The following is a 21979-nucleotide window of genomic DNA, read 5'->3' as shown; positions in this document are numbered from 1 at the left end:
CCCCAAGGTTCTGGGCAAGGCCGGATTTATCAGGGCCTCCTAATAGGGGGGTTGGAGCGGGCACATAGTGGAAGGGAAAAGGGAATTATAGTGAGTGAGAAATAAACAAAGGGAGAAAGGCAGAGATGGAGGGAGAGAGAGCGGGAGAGGGAGGGAAGAGAAGTGTTTCTGGTGGAGAAACACAGAGACAGAGACCAGAGAGAAAGGAGGTGGGAAGAGAGACCAGCTCGAGAAGGCAGGAGACACAGGAAGAGACAAATGATTGTTTTTAAATCAAGCCACATTTTTCACTGGGATGCAGGGCCCTTGGCTGGGGACTGGACCCAGTCTTCTGTCTCGTTGGCATGAAGAGAAGGTGACATTATAAATCTGTACAAGGAAAATATAGTGACTGTCTCCTAGGGATGATCAGTATGTGTGGTGATAAGGGACTCACAGGCCACCTCGGGAGCTGGAGGCCCCAACTGTCCTGGAGGCTCACAGGGCAGGATCCCTGATGCTGGCTTCGGCCCCAGCCTGGCTCACCCACTGCTCGTTGACCTCTGACAGGGCTTTGTGGCCTGAAATGCCCAGGGAGCTGTAGGTCACTCCAAGTCCCCACCATGCCCCTGCAGCTCTGGGTCAGGTGGAGAGGACCCAGACACTGGTATTTCACTGCCTGGCTTCCCCTTCTCTCCGCACACTGGCTACTGCCATTGTCAAGCTGGGTAAACTGAGGTTCTGAGAGGGGCCCACATTCTTGGGGTGGAAATAAGTGAAAACATAGATAATATAATATCTGGCAGTGACAAGAGCTATGAAGAAATCTCACTGGGAGGAGGGGAGTGGTGAATACAGAGGGTCCTTGACACCTGCAGACAAAAGGGGTGCCATGAGGAGGCACCTGGGAAGGATGTGTCTGAAAGCTGGATCAGCAAGAGCAAAGGCCCTGAGGTAGGGCTGCAAGGTGTGTTGGAAGAGAATCAAGGAAGAGGCCTGGAGTGGGGTGAGGAAAGGGGAGATGGGAGAAGGTAAGGGTCGGGGGGAATCACAGGGGCATCCATGTTGTCAGCAGCTGGAGTGGGGGATAGTTGGAGTCCTTGCCAGCCCAGGTAGAGCCCGTGACTACCCTCCCTGCCTCTGTTTCCCCACCAGTGTCCATGTTCCAGAGGATGCAGGGGAGGCACAGGGGGCATAGGGACTGCCAAGGGTCACAGGGATCCATCTTCTGCCCTCTGTGAGTGCCACGCTGGCCTCCTCACACTCTCTGTGGCTCCCTGCCCATCTCCCTGCCACCCCTTAGCTCTCTGCCCACTGCTGTCATCGAGCCACCCAACCCTTGCCCATGATGTTCCCTCACCAGTGCTCGCCTCAGGAAACACTCTGCAGCTCCCCTACCGAGCAGAGCCCAAAGACTCTCCCTTGGCTGGCTCCCCAATGCCACTGGGCCCCTCACTCAGCCTCCTCACCCCCAGTTTGGCTGCAAGCTCTGCAGGGAGGGGGTGGCTTAGGAGACAGAGAGGCTGACAGAAATGGGAGAAGGTGGGCATCAGGGTCCTTGAACCTGGGTAAAAATAGCTGTCCCCTCTGCCCCTGCCCCCTGTGAGGAGGCGGTAGTGATGGTGGCTGCAGTGATGGGGGATGTGCCCAGAGGAGCATCCGGCAGGGCCCGTGTTGCCATGGTGATGCTGACTCAGAGGCAGAGGCAGGTAGCGGCATCTGGTACCCAGCCGGCCCGCCTCTGCACTCACAGCACCCTCCCCAACCCCCACCCTGTAGCCTCCACTCCACTCCACTCATTTTCTGAGACTAGAGAGGGGTGGGTGAGTCCCTGTGGCAGCTGGATAAGTTCCTCCACAACCCCCATCCAATCACCTGCTGGAAGGTGGGGGACAATGTTCTCACTGCACTGACTTGGGTACCAGGTCTTCCTCCCTGCATCCACCTGTCGTCCTGCCCATCTGTCTGTCTCTCTGTCCATCCCTTGTTCATACATCCGCCTAACATCTATGGACCACCTCCTGTGTGCCCACATCGTTCTCAGCACAGGGCAGTTACCTCATGCCCATGCAGTCAAGGTATCAGAGAGGGGTCTGGGCTGGGAGGATGTGGGTGAAAACCCCCCGGCCACTTGGGTCCAGGCCTCAAGATGCTGAGGCCCCCTTCTCTCCCTCCTGCTCTCAGTCTCTCCCCCTCTTCCTGCATCTTTCAGTCTCTCTCTCTGTCTCTCCATCTCAAAGTACAGCCCAGACCCTTCCCCACACCCCTCAGGCCCCACAGCTGCTGCCCACCTCCCTCCACCCTCTTTACTTATTCCACTCCAGCCACGCCAGCCTCTGCAGTTTTCCTCCAGCACACCAGCTCATTCCCACCTCAGGGCCTTTGCACATGCTGCTCTCCCTGCCTGAAAGACCCTTAGGGTCTTCACCTGTGTATTTATCTTCTTTAATTCTTGGTTTCCCAATTATCTCTCTACCCCCCAGGGTATGCCTTCACTTCTCCAACTGTGAAATTGGCATGGTGAGCACAGTATGACTTTATAGTGGGGGGTGGGGATTATGTGCTCAGAACTGTGCCCAACGCAGAGTAAAAACTCAACACAGTTCAAATGTCCAGGAGCTGATGAAGGATAAACAAAATGTGATCCATTCATACAACGGAATATTATTCAGCCAAATAAAGGAATGAAGCACTGATACACACTACAACATGTATGAACCCTAAAAATATTACGCTGAGTGAAAGAAGTCAGACACAAAAGGCTGCATAGTATGTGATTCCATTTATGTGAAATGTTCAGAACAGGCAAATCCATAGAGACAGAAAGCAGACTAGTGGTTGCCAGGGGCTGAGGAGGAGGGAGTGGGTGTGGGGTTTCTTTTTGGGGTGATGAAAATGTTCTGGAACTAGATACAGGTGGTGGTTGCACAACATTGTGAATGTACTAGATGCCACTGAATTGCTCACTTTAAAATGGTTGATTTTATGTTAGTGAATGTTACCTCCATTTTTTTTTTAAAGGACATTAGGTAAAAACTAAGGAAATCTGAAAAAAAGTGTGGACTTTAGGCAATAATGGTCAACCTGCTGTGTCTCCAAGACACCCAGCATGCATCTTCCCCAGGGCCTTTGTGCCCTCTGTTACCTCTAGCTGGAGGTTTCAAGTGACATAGAAGCTGGATCAGACCCCAGGGGGCCAAGGCACAGTCTGACTCCAATTGCTTCCCTCACCTTCCTGTGGCCACAAGAAAGGTCAAGGGGCTTGGTGGTTAGGATGGAGTGTGCCCGGGAGGCTGAGTGGTTGGGATGACATCAAAGATATTTGGGTCCCTTGGAGGGAACGGTCTGTTCCCCTGGGGGAGGGAGAAGGATCTGTAACCTATGTGGGGTCCCAAAGCAAGTGGGCAGGGAAGGCAATGGAATTCAGTCCAGCTGGGGGCCCTGTCCTAGGGGCCTGCTTCTAGCAGCCTCATGAACACAAACAACAAGATCCATTTTCTAATTTTTAAGGAAAACTGCTGAGTAATGAAGATCTCCCTGGACAGTGTTGCTGTGCCTGGGCCTCCCCATCCAGGAACCGAGACTTCTGGGGGTTGTGGAAAAGGCTTCGCCCTTCCAGAGAGTTCTGGGGAACCTTGTCGAGTCTCTCCATGGCAACAGGGAGGGAGGGAGGCCACCTCGCCACATTTCACACGGACTTGGGCACTTGGGGACATCCCACAGCCCTGCTGGCCTTGGACGCTTAACGTGCTGGAGGGGTGCAGCTTGGAGGGACAGGTCCTGGGGGTGTTTACAGGGACAGTCTTCAAAGGAACAGAGAAGGGAATGAGGGAGGGGAAGATGCATGAGAACTCGCCAAGTATTTTTAGGCACTGAATGCAGCCCTGAAATATTTCCATGGCCACTCCTAGAGGATGAGCTGGGTGACTATTTCGGTGCCTGGTCCCAGCGGGGGCAGAGTGGGGGTGAGTCACTGCTGGGTGGCTGGGCAAAGACCAGGAGGGGGCTCTCAGGGCAGGACCTTGGGCCTGTAGGGTGACGGCTCCCTGGCCCGGGGCCAGGCGTCTGGTGCTGGGCTCCAGGGTACAGAGGACAGTGGCCTGGCCATTCCCTGTAGCGTGGCACCACTGCCCAGGTCCCCTCTGGACAGCAAGCAAATCACGTTGACCCCACGGCTTATGGAGATAAAGAGGGTCCCGGGTGAGGTTTCAGACACTCCACAGGTGCTCGGTGAAGCGCCTCTCCTATGTTTTCAGGCACGTATGAGGGACTTCCCTGGCTGGCCAGTGGTTAAGACTCTGCGCTTCCACTGCAGGGGGCACGGGTTCTATCCCTGGTTGGGGAACTAGATCCCACATGCATGCCGCAACTAAGAAGTCCACATGCCGCAACTAAATACCCCACACACTGCAACGAAGACCCCGTGTGCTGCAACTAAGACCCAGTGCAGCCAAAAATAAATAATAAATAAATATTAAAAAAAACACAAACAGGTGCCGACTTCACCTGCCCCCATTCCTAATTCTACACCTGACACAACTGACCAGAGAGAAGGTAAATGGATCCTCCAAGTTCAAGGAGGGGACAGAGGGAGGAGCTCAGAGGAGGCTCTGGAGCGGTGTGTCCTGGGGGCTGTGTGTCCTGGGGAGGGTCGCTCACCCTCTCTGTGTCTGCGCCTGGGCACTGCCTGGCACATGCTAGACTGTTGTTAGTTCACGGCCCTGGGTCTCTTCATCCTCTCTGCCCTTCCCAAGCAGGCCATGGAAGCTCAGGGGATTTGCACTTGCTGTTCCCTCTACCTGTTGTTCCCTGCTCTCTTTTCGAGGCCAGAGGCTTCTCGTTGTTCAGGAATTGGTTTGACCACGTCCCCCTTCTACTCTTTGGAGAGGACCCACCCCAGCATCCTAAGCTTCCTGCAGAACAACAAGCCTGTCTGCCTGGGCCCTCACGGCACCCCTGCCCCTTCTGTCACCTCTGTGGCCTCTACCTTGGGCTGAGCCCCCAGCACTGCCTCCTCTTGGTCTCTTGGCTTTCACCCTTGCCTCAGTCTGTTCCAGAACGTTCTGTGGCTTCCCATTTCGCTCAGGGCCTGCACCCGCCCCATCTCCTGTCCTCTCACTTTGCTCCTGTCACCACTTGGCACAGGACCTTTGCACAGGCTGTTTCCCCTTTCAGGAACACTCTTCCCCCAGATGGCTGGCTCCTTTGCCTCCCTCAAACCCTTTTCTCAAAGGTCACCCCCTGGCCTGCCCGGACCACCTCTCTCCCCCACCCTTGCTTTCTACTCTGAATTTATGCATTCGGCTTGTTTGTTGCCAGCTCACCCCCGTGGAAGGTAAGGGCCACCATGGTGGGGACTCTCTGCCTAATTCACAGCTGAGTCTCCAGTGCCTGGGATGGAGCTGTGGCCCCAGTTCCTCCGCCCCCGGCCAGCCCTCTGCTCCCGTTGTGGCAGGCAGCTTCTCCCACTGAGATCGTTTGAGTGGACATCAGACCATTTCCCACAGGCCAAGCAGCCCTTTGTCCACAGAGAGATGTCAGAGGACAGCAAAGCACATGCTGAGCCAGTAGGGGCCCACATGCTGCTGATGCCAGAACATGCGGACCCCAGGGTCCAGTTGAATGGGTGGGGAGGACACCGGCCGTCAAGCCTGCCTGGAGGATGTGGGAGGCAGCAGTCTGGGGGCAGGGCTTCCCGGGGGAGGTGCTCTTGGAGAAGCAGGTGAGGCCCAAGAGAGGAGGAATCAGCTCAGAAGTGTGTGCAGGCGGGAAAGCAAGAGACACCCTCCCACCCGCCACCAGCTTGCGGGGCTGCCGCTTGAGGCTGCCCGCTGAATCCAGGTCTCTGAAATGGACTCATGGGCCCCAGGGTGAGGCAGCAGGGCCATCCAGGCTGGCACTGGCCCCAGGCTGAGTCACACCCTGGGTGTGTGGGTCTCCCTGACCTGAAGCAGCTGGAGCAAACTCCAAGGGGAGGAGGTCGGGGCCTACAGGAACCACCTACACTTAACCACCTACACTTAAGGTAGCCCGCAGGCTGCAGGTCATGCAGCAGTCAGCTGACGGTGGTGAAAATCCCTGGGGACAGACCATCAGAAGGGCAGAAAGAAGGAGGCCGAGTTGTGGGAACTAGGCCAGCACTTTTGGTTTCTCTTCTTGTTGAAGGGGCTGAGGCTGGTTTCTTGAAACCAACCAGGAAGACTGGAAAACGGGCCTGTCCTGACACCCAGCTCAGGAGGACGACGCCTTCCGGAAGCCCACGGCACCTAAGCGGCCAGGGCCGGGGAAGCGGCTCATATCACCAGCGGGCAAGGAGAGAACTGGGAGCCCGGACTGCCCGGCTGGAAAGGTCAGGGTTGCCTGGCGCGGCTGGCGGCGCCGACGGGAAGCCGCGATTACGCACGCCGGGGATGCGCCCCCGCGCGGAGACGGGGCGCGTCTGGGACCCACGACCCTGAGCTGCGAATGGGCCCTTGGGGACGTCTGAACACGTTCCGGGTCCAGAGCTGGGTAAGGGAAGAAAAACCAAACTGCGAAGAGCAGGAAGGGGCGGGGCTCCTAAAGGGTTTCCCATTCACAACCGCGCAGGACACCAGAGCCCCACGGATTTCATCAAAGCCTGACTGGAGACGACCCGCACCCGGCAGGGGCGAGACCTAGCCCCCCAGACCAAGGCCTCGGAGGCCATAATGGGACTCTGCGTCCAGGGCCATGGGGGAGGGGAGTTGTGAACACGGCCCCCTCCCTCCCCAACCGTCCTTCTCTTCTTGCACCTTCATGTCAGCCGGGCCCCTGCACAGCCCACGTCTGTGATGAGGAAGGTGGGTTCTCAGGGCCCAGGTCACACTCAGACCCCACACCCGTGTCCTCAACCTATGCCAAAGTGTTGCTTTGTCACTAGGCAAGGATTCAGGCAGCAGCAGGTCCCTGGAGGGGGGGCCCGGGGAAGAAGCAATGATGGGGGCGAGAGTGGTGGCAGGGAACGGCACTCTCCAGATAGGATGGGGCTGAGAAATCTTAGTCAGAGGTCTTCGAGCTAGCTAGGCCAGCACTTTGCAGACCTGATAAGTGGCAGTTTTACAGGCACCACCACCTTTTCTTCCAATCACCCCTCAGAACCGGTCTCAACCCCGTGACAGGTAGAACCTGCACCCACAGGAATCGGCCTCCTAACACCAGCACTGTCTCTGCGGTTCCCAGGAATATCGGTCAGCAGACCACGTCACCGGAAACATTTTCACAAGTGCTGGCTCAGCGTCTCAGGCAAATCACGGGGTTGTGGAGAGGCAGTACCCTGACTTGAAGAAGAGGTAAAAGGTTCACGAAAACCTTCCTCATGTGTTCCTCGAAGCAGCCGCCTGTCATAGCTTCTCTCTCGGTGAACTCTGGTGTTAATGGTGCTTGCAAAACAGGGACGGAGGGCAGAACACTGGTGGCAAGGCCAGGCGGGGTGGGTGTCCCGCTGGCTCCCACCTGGGACTTTCCTCCCCACAAAGAGAGGAGGGGGTCGCCTACTGCCCAGAGCCCAGTCTTGCCTTCCACGTTTTTTAAGAGGCTGCTGAGGGACATGGGAACCAGTGTCCCAACGAAATGCTTCCCCTCAGTGAGAGGCCACAGGGTACAAAAGGAAACTTCTTGCATGGGGCTGTGATTTCCTGAGGACACTACCTACTAGATGCACCCAGTGGTTCAAAAGGAATTATGGACTTACAGTTTGTAGTTGTATTTGTTTTTATTTTTGTAACACAAAGACAGAGGAAGTGAAGGGACAGGGCCCAGCGTCGTCCCCCAGAACAGCTTCTGAGGCATACGTTCGCCTGGATTCGTTTTGAAAAGGCAATTTTGGGGTCCGTGTTTCAGGAAACTCTCCAGGCTGTCAATCTCAGTGCAAACAGCTTAAAATAAAAACCTCCCGTCTGTTCACCACACAGGGATCTAACACAAAATGCAAAACAAACCTGTTTGGAAAATGCCTGCCCTTAAAACAAGAGGGAGGGCTTTAAAGATGCATTAAACACAGAATCTTCCAGGAATCAAGTTGGCTGCGACTTCACAAAACCAGAAGCACAGAATAACGTTTCCAACTGTAGAATGCTGGCTGACAAAAAAAGAGGAGGATCACAAGATGACAGGCAGGGGGTCCTCCCCCAACACCTGCCTCTTCTTTTTGTTCTGAACAGACTCATAAACTGGAGAGTAGAAACGCGGCCTTGCGGGTGGAAGCAGATGCTCGGAGGCGGCGGCTCAGTCTCTGGGGAACAGAGGGGCGGCTCACTGTTTGCCCGCCTGTCTGCCTGGCTTCTTTTCTGGTTGACCTCTGCCGGTGCCTGGGATTCCACCTCGGCCCCGGCCACCAAACACACCTGTGAGACAGGGGAAAGGGGCTTCAGCAGAGCTGGGCTGGGAGGCCCACTGTGGACTGGGAACAGGAACTGGAATCCTTAGACTATGGCCAAGTTGTTTAATCCCTCTGAGCCTCAGCTTCCACTTCTGTAAAGTGGGGGCAGTGATCCTACCTCTGGCGGGAAGGGCAGGTTGAGAATCTGAGGTGGAGTGTTGACCAGGGCTGGGCATGGGCAGTGCTCCAGAACATTCTCAGTGTGACAAGGGACCAGACCAGGCCCCCCAGGGGTGCGAAGGATGCCAGGGAGGACAGAGGTTGGCACCAAGTCACACTGGGGCTTGGGGCGGGCTTCCTGGAAGAGAGGGCTGGGGGCCAAGGTGGAGGGCAGTAACCAGAAGGACAAAGCCAGAAGGGCTTCCAGGAGGAGAGGGGGGGCATGAGCTAGGACAAGGCCTGGACTCAGTCCAGGGATGGGGCAATGACCCCCAGCTGTGAGGCTGGGAGCTGCACCAGGGGACCTGGGCCTTCCTCGCTCTGGCACCACCCGCATCTGGCCCAGGAGAGAAGCGTCTGGGTGGTTTGTGTGTGTCCAGCCTGGAGAAGGGGCAGGGGAGCCTCCTGAGCCCTGACCTCTGCAGTCAGTGGTGGGCCTGTTTCCAAAATACATTTTACGTGGAGCAACGGCACTGCTGTTGGGGGAGGTGGGTAGTCGGAGGGAGGGCGTGCCCCCAGCCCAGGGAGGTCCCAGAAGGATCAGGGCAGCATGGGGACATGGAAATGTACACACAGGCCCCCCTCCTCCACAGACGTGCAGGGGGCCCTCTGGGGACAGAAGCCAATGCTGGCAGGGTCTGCCTAACCTCATGTCTCATGGGGCAAGACCAGCTTTGCCAAGGGGAGCCTGGCTATGCGGGGACCCTGTGAGATTTCCACTGGCTGTGGAAGGCCCTGTGGCCTCGGTTCGGACCCGCCCGAGCAAGCCGCTCTCCCCGTCCTCCCTGCTCCTTCAGGCAGTTTACTTGACAGTGGTGGCCCCCAGTGAAGAGTCTAGCCCTGGGGACAGGTCCTGGGACCCCTGGGGCCCTGCTCACCCCCATCCTAGGCTACCCTCCACCTGGGGTGCCCTCCTGCCCTCTTCCGTCTGGCTCCTTTCTGACTGTCACGTGAGCCTCAGCTCATGGCTGGCTCCTGTGTCCTTCCCAGCCCTGCCCACGAGCCCCCAAGGTGGGCCCCGGGCCTGGCACACAGGAGGCCCCTCCAGATGCAAGAGACAAAGCCAGGTCCCTCCAAGAACAGGAGCCAGGCGGGGGAGGCGGGGAAGGGCAGGGTCTGCAGATGGCCTCTGGGCTGAGGCCCCAGCTGACTGCACAAGTTTAATTTTATGCCAGATTTATAATCTCAGGGTGGTGTGGTGGGATCTATCCAAAAGGCGTGACCTTGGCTTTGTATAAAGGAGTCATAGCAGGGAAGGGTCCCATGCCGGGGCCCCGCGCTGGGGTCCTCACCCGCAGTCTAGTGAGGTGGGCACCGCGGGACCCTCTCTGCAGAGGGGAAACTAAGCCTTGGCGAGGTGCCCAGAGCACCTGCCAGGAAACACAGGCAGGGCTCAAGTCCCAGGTCTACGTGGGCCTGGACCTGGACCTACGGGAGCATTGAGAGCCACTGCGGGGCACGAGGGCCCAGGTGGGTGAGGGTCAGCACTGACCACCAGGACTCAGCTGGGCTCCCCGGGTTGGGCTCCTGCGGCGGGGCAGGCGGCAACCAGCAGCGTCAGCTGTTCCGCAGAGGAGCCCCATGAGTCACAGCCCCCCAGCTCCATGTAGGAGGGGCTCAGAGCCAGGCCCTCGGCACCATGACGGCACCAGCCAAGAATGTCAACACTGGGCCGGGACGGATGCCACGTGCTGCAGTCACCCCCGCCAATGGGGAGGCCCCAGCAGCCTGCTAGGGAGGAAGCAGGGAGAGAAGGGCATACCTCGCCCGGCGCCCCCCATTCCGCGGCCCTTCTGCTGCTTCTGCTGCTGCAGGCCACCGCGGCCGCGGCCCTTGGCCACCACCTCCTCCTTGACCATGTCGATGATCTCATCAGGGATGCGCAGGTACTTGATGGTGCTGCCGCGGATGTAGCACTCGGGCATCCGCCAGAATTTGTCCCCGTCCTGTGACAGAGGGGGTGTGTGTCAGATCTGTGGCGGGTAGGGTCCCTGCAGAGCAGGTGCAGATGCCGGGGCAGCATCTGTCCCCTCAGGCCGCCTGCACCTGGCATCGCCCCCACGGGCTGCAAAGTTCTTCGTCCTGGACGGGACACTGGAGGGGCCGCCCTCCAGCAGGATCTCTCCAGATCCTTGGCAGCCCTTCACACATGAGAGAGGGTGGGGCAGGGCCTCGTGAGAAGCCTCCGCGTCCTCAGCCTGTCCTCCAGTGGGGGATGCAGCCCGAAGCCTGGAGAGGGGTGAGGCTGTCCCACGCGCCAGGTGCTGCCACAGCCCAGCTCCTCCCCCTCCTGCCCCCAGCCTTCCAGAACTCACCTTCTGGAACCCTCTCTAGGCACCCTGACTCATTCATTCACACAAGTATCTCGTGGCAGGGTCTGAGCTGGGCCTGGGACACAGGTGAGCAGGACAGAGACCCTGTGTGATGGGTGAAGAGGGCCAGGAGGGGGTGGGGAGCCAGGTCTGGGGCCAGCCAGGGGCAGCTCCCAGTGATGCCAGTTTTCAGGGGAGCTAATGGAAGCTAGAGAGACAAGGGGCTTGTAAAGTTGCAGACTCCTGAGCAACGCCGAACCTGCAGTTTTTAGGATGCTGACTGTTTCCTCCCCACCACCACATACCCAGCGACCAGCACAAGGCCTTCCCTCCACGCTACCTCCTGCTGCCCTTGGGCGGGAGCCCGGAGCCTCATCCATCAGATGAATTCTCCGGCCCCACCCGTTGCCCAGGCCAGAAGCCTGGGTAACCCCTCCCCCCACACCCCTAGAAATCAGACCAAGACATCTCCCTGCTTAGATCCCAATCAGCGCCCCGTTGGCCCAAGGACGAGGTCCAAACTCCTCAGTGTGGTTCCAGAGGGCCTGAGATCCAGCCCCACCCTGGCTGCCCTCTCTCGGCACTCGATGTGCCTTCCAGATGGAACTTTCTGGAACACACACAGTGGGCTTCTGGCCCCCAGCACTTTGCACACGTTGTTCCCACCTTTTCATGTCTGGCTAACTCCAGCGCTCAACAGGCCTTGCTTCCAGCCTCCCTGCAACCCCCAGTCCTCCTGCATGACACTCATCAGCGGTGCCTGGGCCGATCTGGTCCAGCCCAGTGGAGGTACTCGGCAGGGACAAATGGAATGTTTGCGGGCCAACTCTTCCCAGGAACACACACGAGAGCCCCCGACCCATACAGGAACCCCAAGAGGCCTCAGAGCATTCCTTTCCCAGAAATGGTAGGCGAGGGGCCAAGTCCGTGGGGATGCAAAGTACAGCCAGACAGAAACAATGATTGTGTGGAAGCTCAGGGCTGGGGCTGGGGCCGGCGGCTCAGCGCGAGGCTTTCCCTCAGCCAAGGGCAGGCCGAGCCCAGCGCGCTCCCTGTAGGAACAGGGTTTACTGTGCTTTCCATGGGGTCAGCTAAATGCCTCCCGACCCTTGCTCTCCCGTCCTTTCTCAGCCCCTGGGGTCTCTGTGTTCAGCCACCTGCTACCCAAGGGAAGGAGGGGCTGCCATCACCTGTTTCCAGATGAGGACTCCGGGTGGCCTGTGTGAGACGGTACCTCCCACCAGCCTCTCCTCCCAACCGCTGGGTCACAGAGGGGGACTCCCCAGGGGGAGCCACGTGTCCAGTCTCGGCTGGCCGTGCCGGACGGACCTTGCCCCGAGACCCAGTGATTGGTTCTAGGTTACAGAAGCGGACACAGACCTAACGGCGGTGTGCAGAAGGACAAGTGCTCAGCTGTGCACTGCGGCACAGTCTGCCACAGGCACACTGGAAACGCCTGCCACCAGGAGTTCGGTCCCAAGAAGCAGGTCACAGAGCCGAGCAGGTGAGGGCAGGGGGTCACAGCCCTCTGTCTGCCTTTTGGGGTGTGAACTGTCCAGGAGCACAGACCGGGGCGAGAGTGGCTGCCTTGTGCTCTGCTGTATGCTGGCGTGGCGAGCCCTGGGGGCACACTGCCTGTGGCTCAAGACAGCTGGGCCCTGCATGGGCCCCCCAGGAGCTTCCTCCCCGTAACATGAGGGGCTATCTTGGGCAGGGGGACGGAGACCGGAATAAGGTGAGAGGAAAGCTCTAGCAGAAGCCAGTGCAGATTAGGGGGAGGGAGTCCTGCCTTCCTCACTGTCCTCATCACTCTGTGGATCACCCCAAGGCGGGGAAGGCCAGTGACCCTGGGGAACATTCTCCCCCACCCCGGCCCTGCACTTCCTGGTTTCAGGCCTCAGGGGAAACACGCCCTGTGGTGACCCGGACATCCCATGGTCACGCCACCACGGCCCACATGGTGGGCAATGCCCACAGCCAGGACCAAAGGCAGCAGAGGCTGATAAGGAGGGTGGGGCCTGCCCTGGAGGCCACCCCCTCCCTGTAGAGCAGGGATTTATGGCCAGAAGCACCCCCCAGGCCCAAGTCCTTCTTGGTCAGGGGTGGCACCCGGGGGTGCGGGAGCAGCTCAGTACCTGCCGGGCAGCATCCCCGCAGGTGCAAAGTCCAGGGCACTAGAGAGACTTGGAGCCTTGTCCGGCTGTCCCCCCCCACAACATCCTGCCCAGTCCCTCGGGCCCCACCCCTGCAAGGGGCTCCGCCCCTGGCAGGATGACCGGTTGTATAGGCTGAGGTAGGCACCCTCCCACTCCTCCCACACGTCCAGGGAAGGGCTTCTACCCCACTTGGAAGCAAGGATGCTGAGGCTCTGTAAAGCCCCAGGTCCCAATGCGCATTCCTGGCCACACGACCCCCATTCGCTGTGCCCACCAGACCGGCGCTGCCCCAAGGCCCCCAGGCAGCGGGTGCAGACTCGGGGCGGAGGGCACTCACCCTGGACGTGCAGATCACCTCACGCAAGTTGATGTTCATCCAGTTGTCGCAGCTCACCAGGTGCCCATTGTACGTCTCCCCATTTTTGAGTTCCACCAACTGGAGAGAAAACGGGTCCCACGTCAGTCTCAGGCCCCAAGGGAGGTGCAGACTTACCCCGAAGAGCAGGCCACCACCACCGGGCCTCATTCAGACACATCCTCGGCTCTTCTTGGGACCCACTGGCCACAGCACACGGTGCCCAGGCCCCCAGGGGCCCACCTTACAGGAGACACGCTCTGTTATCTCGGTACGCTTTGCTGGGCATTGTAGACTTTCTACGATGAAACCATTTTTTTGTGTGTGGAAGAAACAAACAGACAAAAAACGCCCCCACATCTTTAAAGGAATGAGTGAGGGTGGCCAGGGGCCGGGCAGGTGCCCGGTGATGGCACACGTGTGATCCTTGGTGGTCTGGAAAAACTGTTTTTCATTGCAATAACTACTTGCTTATTTTGATGTGTTTCGGGAAAAGCACGTCATGTGGAAGACAGGCTTTTGTTAGGAAAAGGCTGAGACTTAAAAAAGAATCAACTTAGAGTATGAACTTATGGTTACCAGAGGGGATTGGTGGGGGGAAGGGATAGTTAGGGAATTTGGGATTGACATGTACACAGGACTATATTTAAAATGGATAACCAACAAGGAAGTACTGTATAGCACAGGGAACTCCGCTCATTATGTAACAACCTAAATGGGAAAAGAATTTGAAGAAGAGTAGACACGTGTATATGTACAACCGAACCACTTTGCTGTACACCTGAAACTAACAATATTGTTAATCAACTATACTCCAACATAAAATAAAAAGTTTAAAAAAAAAAAAATCAACTCTCGGGGCTGGAGAGGCACTGGGCTCACAGCCGCCACCTCTGCATCGTTCTGTGGGCCGGGCATGGGCGCAGGCGCCAGCATAATGAGCGCCAGTGGCAGCCTGGTCCGTGCCTATGACTTCCTGCTGAAGTTCCTGCTGGTGGGTGACAGTGACGTGGCGAGGGTGAGATCTTGGCGAGCCTGCAGGACGATACAGCCGAGTCCCCGGACGGCCACCTGGCAGACGTCATGTGCTCTCCTGCTGCCTTCTGCAGTGCTGCAGACATTTTCCAGCTACTCTGCCCGTTTCCCTTGGCAACCACTTTAAGATTTAAAATATGATTTGTAAAGTCATCACTTTCAAGTTTGGAAAAGAAAAAAGAAAAAAAAGGAATCAACTCAGCTATCTGCCCAAGAGAAACGAAGACATACATCCATGGAAAAATGTGTTCACGGATGTTCCCAGCAGCTAAAATCTTCACAAATAGCCAAAAAAGTGGAAACAACCCAAATGTCCATCATCAGTGGACAAATGGATAAATAAAACGTGATGTATCCACACAATAGAACATCACCTGGCCGTAAGGAATGAAGCTTTGACACACGTTACAATGTGGACAAACCCCGAGAACATCATGCTGAGTGAAGGAAGCCAGACACGAAAAGCCACATGTTGTGTGATCCCACTTACAGGAAATGTCCAGAACAGGCAAATCCACAGAGACAGAAAGCAGATTAGTGGTTGCCAGGGGCTGGGGCGGGGGTAGGGGGAGGGGAGCAGCTGCTAATGGAGACTGGGTCACCTTCTGGGGTGACAGGATTGCTCTGGAACTACATAGAGGTGGTGGCTGCACAACACTGTGAATGTACTGAACGTCCCTAAACTGTACTTCAAAAGGTTGAATTGTATGGTATGTAAATAACGTCTGAATTTAAAAAAAGAAAAGACAACAGAACATATTGACAGATACTACACTGTATCACGAAAGGACAAAAGCAGCTGAGGGAATGAGCATTGCATGAACCTATCCATATTTTAAAAAATCATTCACGTTTACACACACATTAAAAGTCCAGGTGTGTATATATCAAAGAATAGTTAAACTGTTGGGAAAATGAACGAAGAGGGGCTTCCACTTTCTCTGAATCTCCAGTATTTGACACTTTTAATAAGCATTATTACTTTGATCAGGAGCAGAAATGACACAGGTCCTGACACATGTGGGAGGGAAAAGAGGACAGGCAGGAAGTGGTTTTGGCTGGAGGCTCCTCACCCTTTGCCCAGTGTCCCTGTCCCTGTGCTGAGGCTGGTCCCCGCTGAAATGTGCCATCCCAGACCGGCACGTACTCACCATTGGGTGATTCTGAGCCGTTTTCAGCAGTGACAAAGGAAGCTGAAAGGCAAACAAAAGCACATGACTTGTTTCATCAGCACTGTGGAGCCCTGGCCTCTGGGCAGGGCTGGGACTCCAGGAGCACACATTCCCTGACAAAAACGCAGCTTCTAAACTCTGCCGAAGCCCAGGACACATACCTGCCTCCTAGTTTAGGACAGAAGAGTCTCAGGAACACCCCCACCCCTGCAATCGCAGAGGCAGCTGCCCTCTGGTCTTGGCGCTGACCATTCCGGGCATTTCTTTGTAGCTCAGGCTGCATATAGTCCCACCCCTGACAGGACCAGGTGTAGCCCTCCATGCTTATCAACAGCATCACAGCACACGGGTTCTGCTGCTGCTTGCATTTTTTGCTCCACTGATGTTTCTGAGATACATCCAGGTTGATACATGCAGCTCTAGCCGGGCCTTTTATTTTCGGCATGGTAGGTGGTTATCATCACACCCACTTTATGGACAGAGACACTGCAGCTTAGAGACTGAGGAACTTGCCCGGCACCAGAGAGCTAGTGAGAGACGGAGCTTGACTTGACCCCATCTGCCAGAAGCCAGCTCACGCTGAGCCCACACTTCAGGGGGCAGCCCTGATTGAACCAAGAGTGATTTGGCCAGGCGCAACTGGCCTCCCGATCTGAGGAGGCCACATCTGAGCTGGGTGTTCATAGAGAAATTCACCAGGTGAGAAGAAGAAATATTTCAGAAGAAGCCTGTGGTTACTGCAAGTGAGAGCAGATAAAGGATGGGATTTAAAAACTCCTCCTGATAAGGTGAACTTTCAAGATAGTTCTTTTCCCATTATTACTGAATTTCTTTTTTATAAAAAACATAGAGTGTAATTGGGGAAAAAAAATCAGTTCTTGTCATTTTGGGTACACAAATCACAACCCATACACTGGGGCCTGTCTCTGGGTCTCCAGAACAGTGACTCAGGTGGCAGTGCTTGGGTCCAGGGTCCAGTGACAGCCTATCCAGTATAGCCAGGTGAAGGTTCTAGACCAAGGGCCCCACAAGATGGGAAACTGCCTCAGCAAGGACCACACCTTGCCCAAGCAACTTTGGAATTCTAAGTTGGCCTGAGCCCCAGGACTTCTTGGCAGGGGAGTCCCAGCCCACCCTCACCCTCCAATAGGGGGCAGCTGCTTCTCCAGGTGGTGGGGACTGTGAGGCCTCTCTCAGGAGGCCACAAGGGGCCCTCAACCCCCAGAGGATGGCTCCCTATGGAAGGGCTTGGTGGGGGGGATATCTCACATCCCACGGGCCTTCCCTAAGAGCCACCCGGGGAAGATCCAGGGGGCGGCAGGAAGCCAGGCCCAAGCCCACTTCCTGCACTGGCTTCCTGGAAGGGCACGATAAGGAGGAAGGAGCCACGTGGAGAGGAGGTGGCTGCTCCGAGGAGGGTGGGCAGGCAGGCTGGGGTCCCAATGTGGCCAACCTGCAGCTCCTGCCCTCTCCTCTGGAATGCATCTGTGTGAGGCTGCCGGGTGCGGAGAGCTGGAGGCTCAGCCGCGCATGCGGGAGCCACACACCCAGGGGGTATTTTACAACGGAGAAGCCTCCCACTTTGCTAGGCAAGCCTGTTCTGTGTCCACAATGGGAATCTGGACCAGGGCGATGACACACCTAGGTCCTCCTCCCAGACCACCAGAGAGGGGACAGGGCCAGCTTAGCCCTGGAAGGCGAGAATGAAGATGGACTCAGTGCTGAGAGGTGGAGGAAGGGTCACAGCAGTACCCTCAAGGCCCCTCTAGATGAGGCACCAGCGGTAGAGCAGATGGGACCTGCCCAGGGACACGGAGCAAGATCCCGCTAAAGCCGGGGAAAGTAGGCTGATGCCTGTCAGCAGGGGACCCACAGACGTCCTTCAATGGCATACAGAGCCTCTATGCCGGTCCCTCTCAGGTTGCCACCCTGTCCCAGCTACTGGCAGCACAGCCCTGAAGGACCCACAGCCTCCTTAGCTGTTGCTGGCAGTGTGCCCTCAGAATACGGCCGCGACACAGATGGGTCCAGCACCTGCTCACAACCCTCGCCTGCGCAGCCGCTCCCTAGGCGGGCCACAGAGCCAGGCCTGACACAGCTCCAGCAAACTGGCCCACTCTGCTCCTCACACACCATGCCCGGTGCTGCTGGCCAAGCTTTGTTCCTCGGTTCCCTCTGCCTGGGGTGCCCTTCCCCAGGCTGGTGGCTGCTCCCTCAGCCAGGCCCTCATTATAACCCCATCGAGGGAACGAGGTTTCCACCTGGGCCACCCTCTGCTGTTTCTATTATAGGACGTAGCCAGTCTCTAATTAACTTGTTTATTTATTATGTCTCCCTGGCTAGACTGGAAGTGCCACAACCCTCCTGCTAGACTGGAAAATTCAGAGGGTGTGGACTTTGTCCAGCACTGAACACCAGACCAGGCACACGTGAAGGACTCAGTAAATATTTTCTGAACAAATACGGCACACACCACCAAGGGAGGCACTTGGGGCAGGGGGGATTCTTGCTCAAAGGAGAGGTGGCATTGGGGCAGCAATGCCAAGCAGTGGTCACATCTTGCCATCTTCTACGTCCTTGTCCCCAAACTGTGCTGGAGACAGAGGCGAAAGGAAGGGGAAGATCCCGGTGAACTTGAAAGCCAAGGGGAAGGGGTGGCGGCGGCAGGGGTGGGGGAATGGAAGACACTTGAAGGTGCCAGGGAGACAGGAAAGGGCCAAACACACAGTTCAGTGGGAGACAGGGTCATCTGGAGTCGGGAAAGTCATAAAAAAGCTTCAGGCATGAGAATTCCTTTTTCTGGCCTTTCTCAGAACGCCTGGGGTCTGACCCTCAGGCCTGGGCCAATCCAGGACTAGACCTAATGGTATCCTGAGGCTCCCAACTCAGGAAGCTGCTGCAGACCACCCACTCCCTCGCCCAGACCTCTGCTTCCGGCCCTGCCCTGACCACAGGGAACAGGCAGTGTGTCATGCCTTGTCCACTCCTGAACACTCCTCAGAAGGCAGGAACAGGCTGAATGAAGGAATCTGTACTTCGCACAGACACTGTTCTAGGCTCTGGGACTATATGAGGATAAAAAACAAAGATCCTGTCTCCATGGAACTTAAAAGATGCATTCTTCCAGTTCTGCCCAGTCCCTCAGACCAACTCTACCCTCCAGCTGAGAGGAACCTGCTTCCTTCTCTCCATCCCTACACTGACCAGGAGAATTTAGTGAATCCTCATGGTCGACTCTGAAAAATGTGCAGCCACCATCTCAGAGCAACTCAGGTGCTGATGGGCCAAGTACTCTCCCAAGAAGCTCCCAGCTCTCAATTCCTCTGTGTGGACCTCCGTTTCCCTGTCATACGCAGGGGGCACAGGCACTCTCTGGGTTAGATCGACAACTTCCACAACTTGTGAGCGCCATGGCCCTGGGGAGGCTTCCTGTCAGGGCCTCAATTTTTCTTTTTGTGAACTGGGAGGATGCAGTTAGTCCATCCTTAGCTCAAAATACCCCCTCTCCCTCTGAACGACATACTGTATGACACAGGAAGAAGCAAACCCTTCTCCGGGTCTGTCAGCCTGAAAAAGACAGGCACAGGAGGTTGTGCGGCTAGCATTCTAAGGGCCTTACAAGCCCTGAAATTCCTTAAATTGGTTTAATTTGAGAACGCACACCGGCCCCCTACTTCCTGACACTCTAGCTTTACAATCTATGAGGTTAGACTGGGTCGGATGCACTAGGAGTCACTTCCCTGCCCGAAAAATCACTCTGCTGCATTCACCGGGCCCTTCGGTGGGTCCCCTTCCTCTCCGGCCTGTTTCCCCACCTGAAAAATGGGAAGACTGCGGCCAGACCGCTATACTATGATTACACGTTCGTTCAGTCACAAGTTCCCCTGAGACCGACTTGCTGGGTGTCCTGAGAGAAGCCCCTGCCGTCCGCGGTCTCAGTTACCACCCCCTCGGGCCGGGGAGGGGGGGGAACTCGAGGCCCGGATGGTACGCTCGCTCCGCATCACCCCAGCCCCAGCACCCGCCCCGAGAGCCCTTGGCGGCCGGCTCCCCCGTCGCCTTGCCCTCACCATGGTGTCGGCGGGGACCGGGCTCCCCGGCCACTTCCGCCACCGCCGCCGCCGCTCACGTTCCCGCCGGTAGCAGCCCCGCTGCGCGCCACTAGGCTGAAATGGAGTGGCAGCGACGCGAGCCAGTCAGAGAGGGGCTCGTGGGAAGAACAACCAATCCACGCAGAGTAAGGCGAGGCCTGCTAAGCACGAGGGCGGGGCGGGCCGTGTTCTCACAAGAGAAATAAGGGACAGACTCGTAAAGTGCCGCCGTGAGTGCTGCAAAAGGGGGGGCGGAGCAATATGCGCAGGCGCAGGAGGCCTTGTGGGTAAGGGCGCATGCGCAGGCGAAACCCTCGCGGATCTCGGCTCCACGCTGTGGGCGAAGGCGGTTATTACCGCCAGTTTCGAGACAGAAATGGAAGCTCTTTGGTTCTTATTGGGATGTGCTTAATGTCTCCCTTCGGGCCCCTCCTCTCCTGAGTCTCATATTTGTAGTTGACCATTATCCAAGGCACGTCTTTTGGTAGGTTGGAATCCCGGCTGTGCCCTTTGAGCCTCAGTTTGCCTCCCTTTGAAATGGCCGTAATAATAGTGTCTGCGCTAGAAGGTTGCAGTGAGGACGGAACGAGTTAAGCCACGGAAAAGCACGTAGAACAGAATCTGGCACATACTAAGCACTTGATACACGGGTGTGCAACATTGAGCACCTACTATGGACCCGCTCCTAGAAACACAGACGTGAATAAACCAGACAAAACTCCAGGCCCTCCTGAGGCTTAGGAGCCCATTGAGGAGACAGATGGTAAACAAATCGTTCGGAAAATGTATTAGTTTCTTTGGGCTACCGTAACAGAGTGATCAAACTGGGTGGCTTTAAACCATAAAACTTGACCCAGAAGTCTGAAATCAAGGTGTTGGCAGGGTTGGTTCCTTCTGAAGGATCTGAGGCACAATTCATCCCATGCCTCTCTCCCAGCAATCCTTGTAGTCTTTGGTTTATTTATTTCTTTTTATCTTTTATTTTTTATAAATTGTTTATATTTATTTTTGGCTGCGTTGGGTCTTCATTGCTGCGTGCAGGCTTTCTCTATTTGTGGCAAGCAGGGGCCACTCTTCACTGTGGTGTGTGGACCTCTCACTGCGGTGGCTTCTCTTGTTACGGAGCACGCACGTAGGCTCAGTAGTTGTGGCACACGGGCTTAGTTGCTCCGCGGCATGTGGGATCTTCCCAGACCAGGGCTCGAACCCATGTACCCTGCATTGGCAGGCGGATTCTTAACCACTGTGCCACCAGGGAAGTCCCGTAGTCCATGGTTTATAAACACATTACTCCAGTCTCTGCCTCTGACATCACATGGCTTTTCTCTGTCTCAGATCTTCCTCTTCTTTTCTATGAGGACACTCCTTTCTCTTATTAGGTCCACCCTAAATCCAGGATAAATTTCATCTTGAGATCCTTAATTATATCTGCAAAGACTTTATTTCAAATAAGGTCATATTAACAGATATGGGGGTTAGAACTTATCTATGTTATCCAAGATATGCTAGGACATTTCTTTTTAGGGACAATACTCAACCCACTACATCAAGTATTAGCTATGATTCCTTTGAACATAGACATCTATTTGAATAGTTCATGTCTCCTAAGTGACCATGCATGTACTTTCACACACTCTGAGCATATCTGCAGCCTAAATTTCCAGGAAAGGTCCAGCTGGATGACCATCGAGGGTTCCTTCCTCTGCCTTGACTTTCACAGATGCCTTGACCTTCAGGTCTGTAAACAAGACATAGGTGTTCTCCTCCAGTGACTACCCTTCTCCAGGCCTCCTTAGTGTCAGCGCTGACCCGAGAGCTTTTTCTTTTCTTTTTAATTTTTTGACTGCACCACGTGGCTTGTGGAATCTTAGTTCCCTGACCAGGGATTGAACCCGCCCCGGCAGTGAAACTGACAAGTCCTAACCACTGGACGGCCAGGGAATTTCCGAGAGCTTTTTCTTACCAAGCCCAGAGCCAAGCTCTTCCAGCTGTAAAGTCCCTATTCCTGTCAGAGCCAGCTCAGGGAGCCCCTGATGCTCAGCTTCTCAATAAAAGATTCCCCTGCATCAGGTCTCAGAGACCTGGGCAGAAGAGGATGGGACCTCACAGGCCCAGCCACCTCCCACTGGGCAGGTTTAGGGCACCAAAATCTCCCCTCCAGGACCTGGTTGAGGGGAAAGGGGTCTGGGGACCGTCTTTGCTATGAAGGAACTGAGTGACTCAGGCATGTTTCTCCCTCTCCCTTCTCGTTAAAAACAGGAATACAGGGCTTCCCTGGTGGCGCAGTGGTTGAGAATCTGCCTGCCAATGCAGGGGACACGG

General features: G+C 56.1%; 1 protein-coding gene across 1 annotated transcript; it reads right to left on the bottom strand.

The window, feature by feature from the left end:
* Positions 1-7692: 7692 nt before the first annotated feature.
* LSM4 (LSM4 homolog, U6 small nuclear RNA and mRNA degradation associated) lies at positions 7693-19746 on the bottom strand. The gene is made up of 5 exons (XM_059918095.1): positions 19637-19746; positions 15546-15587; positions 13342-13440; positions 10299-10482; positions 7693-8342 (listed from the first exon to the last, which is right to left on the bottom strand). Exons 1-5 carry the CDS (start codon positions 19637-19639, stop codon positions 8251-8253), a joined length of 420 nt encoding a protein of 139 aa, XP_059774078.1. The 5' UTR covers positions 19640-19746; the 3' UTR covers positions 7693-8250.
* Positions 19747-21979: the final 2233 nt, after the last annotated feature.

Source organism: Balaenoptera ricei, chromosome 3, assembly GCF_028023285.1.
Source record: "Balaenoptera ricei isolate mBalRic1 chromosome 3, mBalRic1.hap2, whole genome shotgun sequence".
Taxonomy (NCBI): Eukaryota; Metazoa; Chordata; class Mammalia; order Artiodactyla; family Balaenopteridae; genus Balaenoptera; species Balaenoptera ricei.
This window is presented reverse-complemented; position numbering and strand designations above follow the sequence as displayed.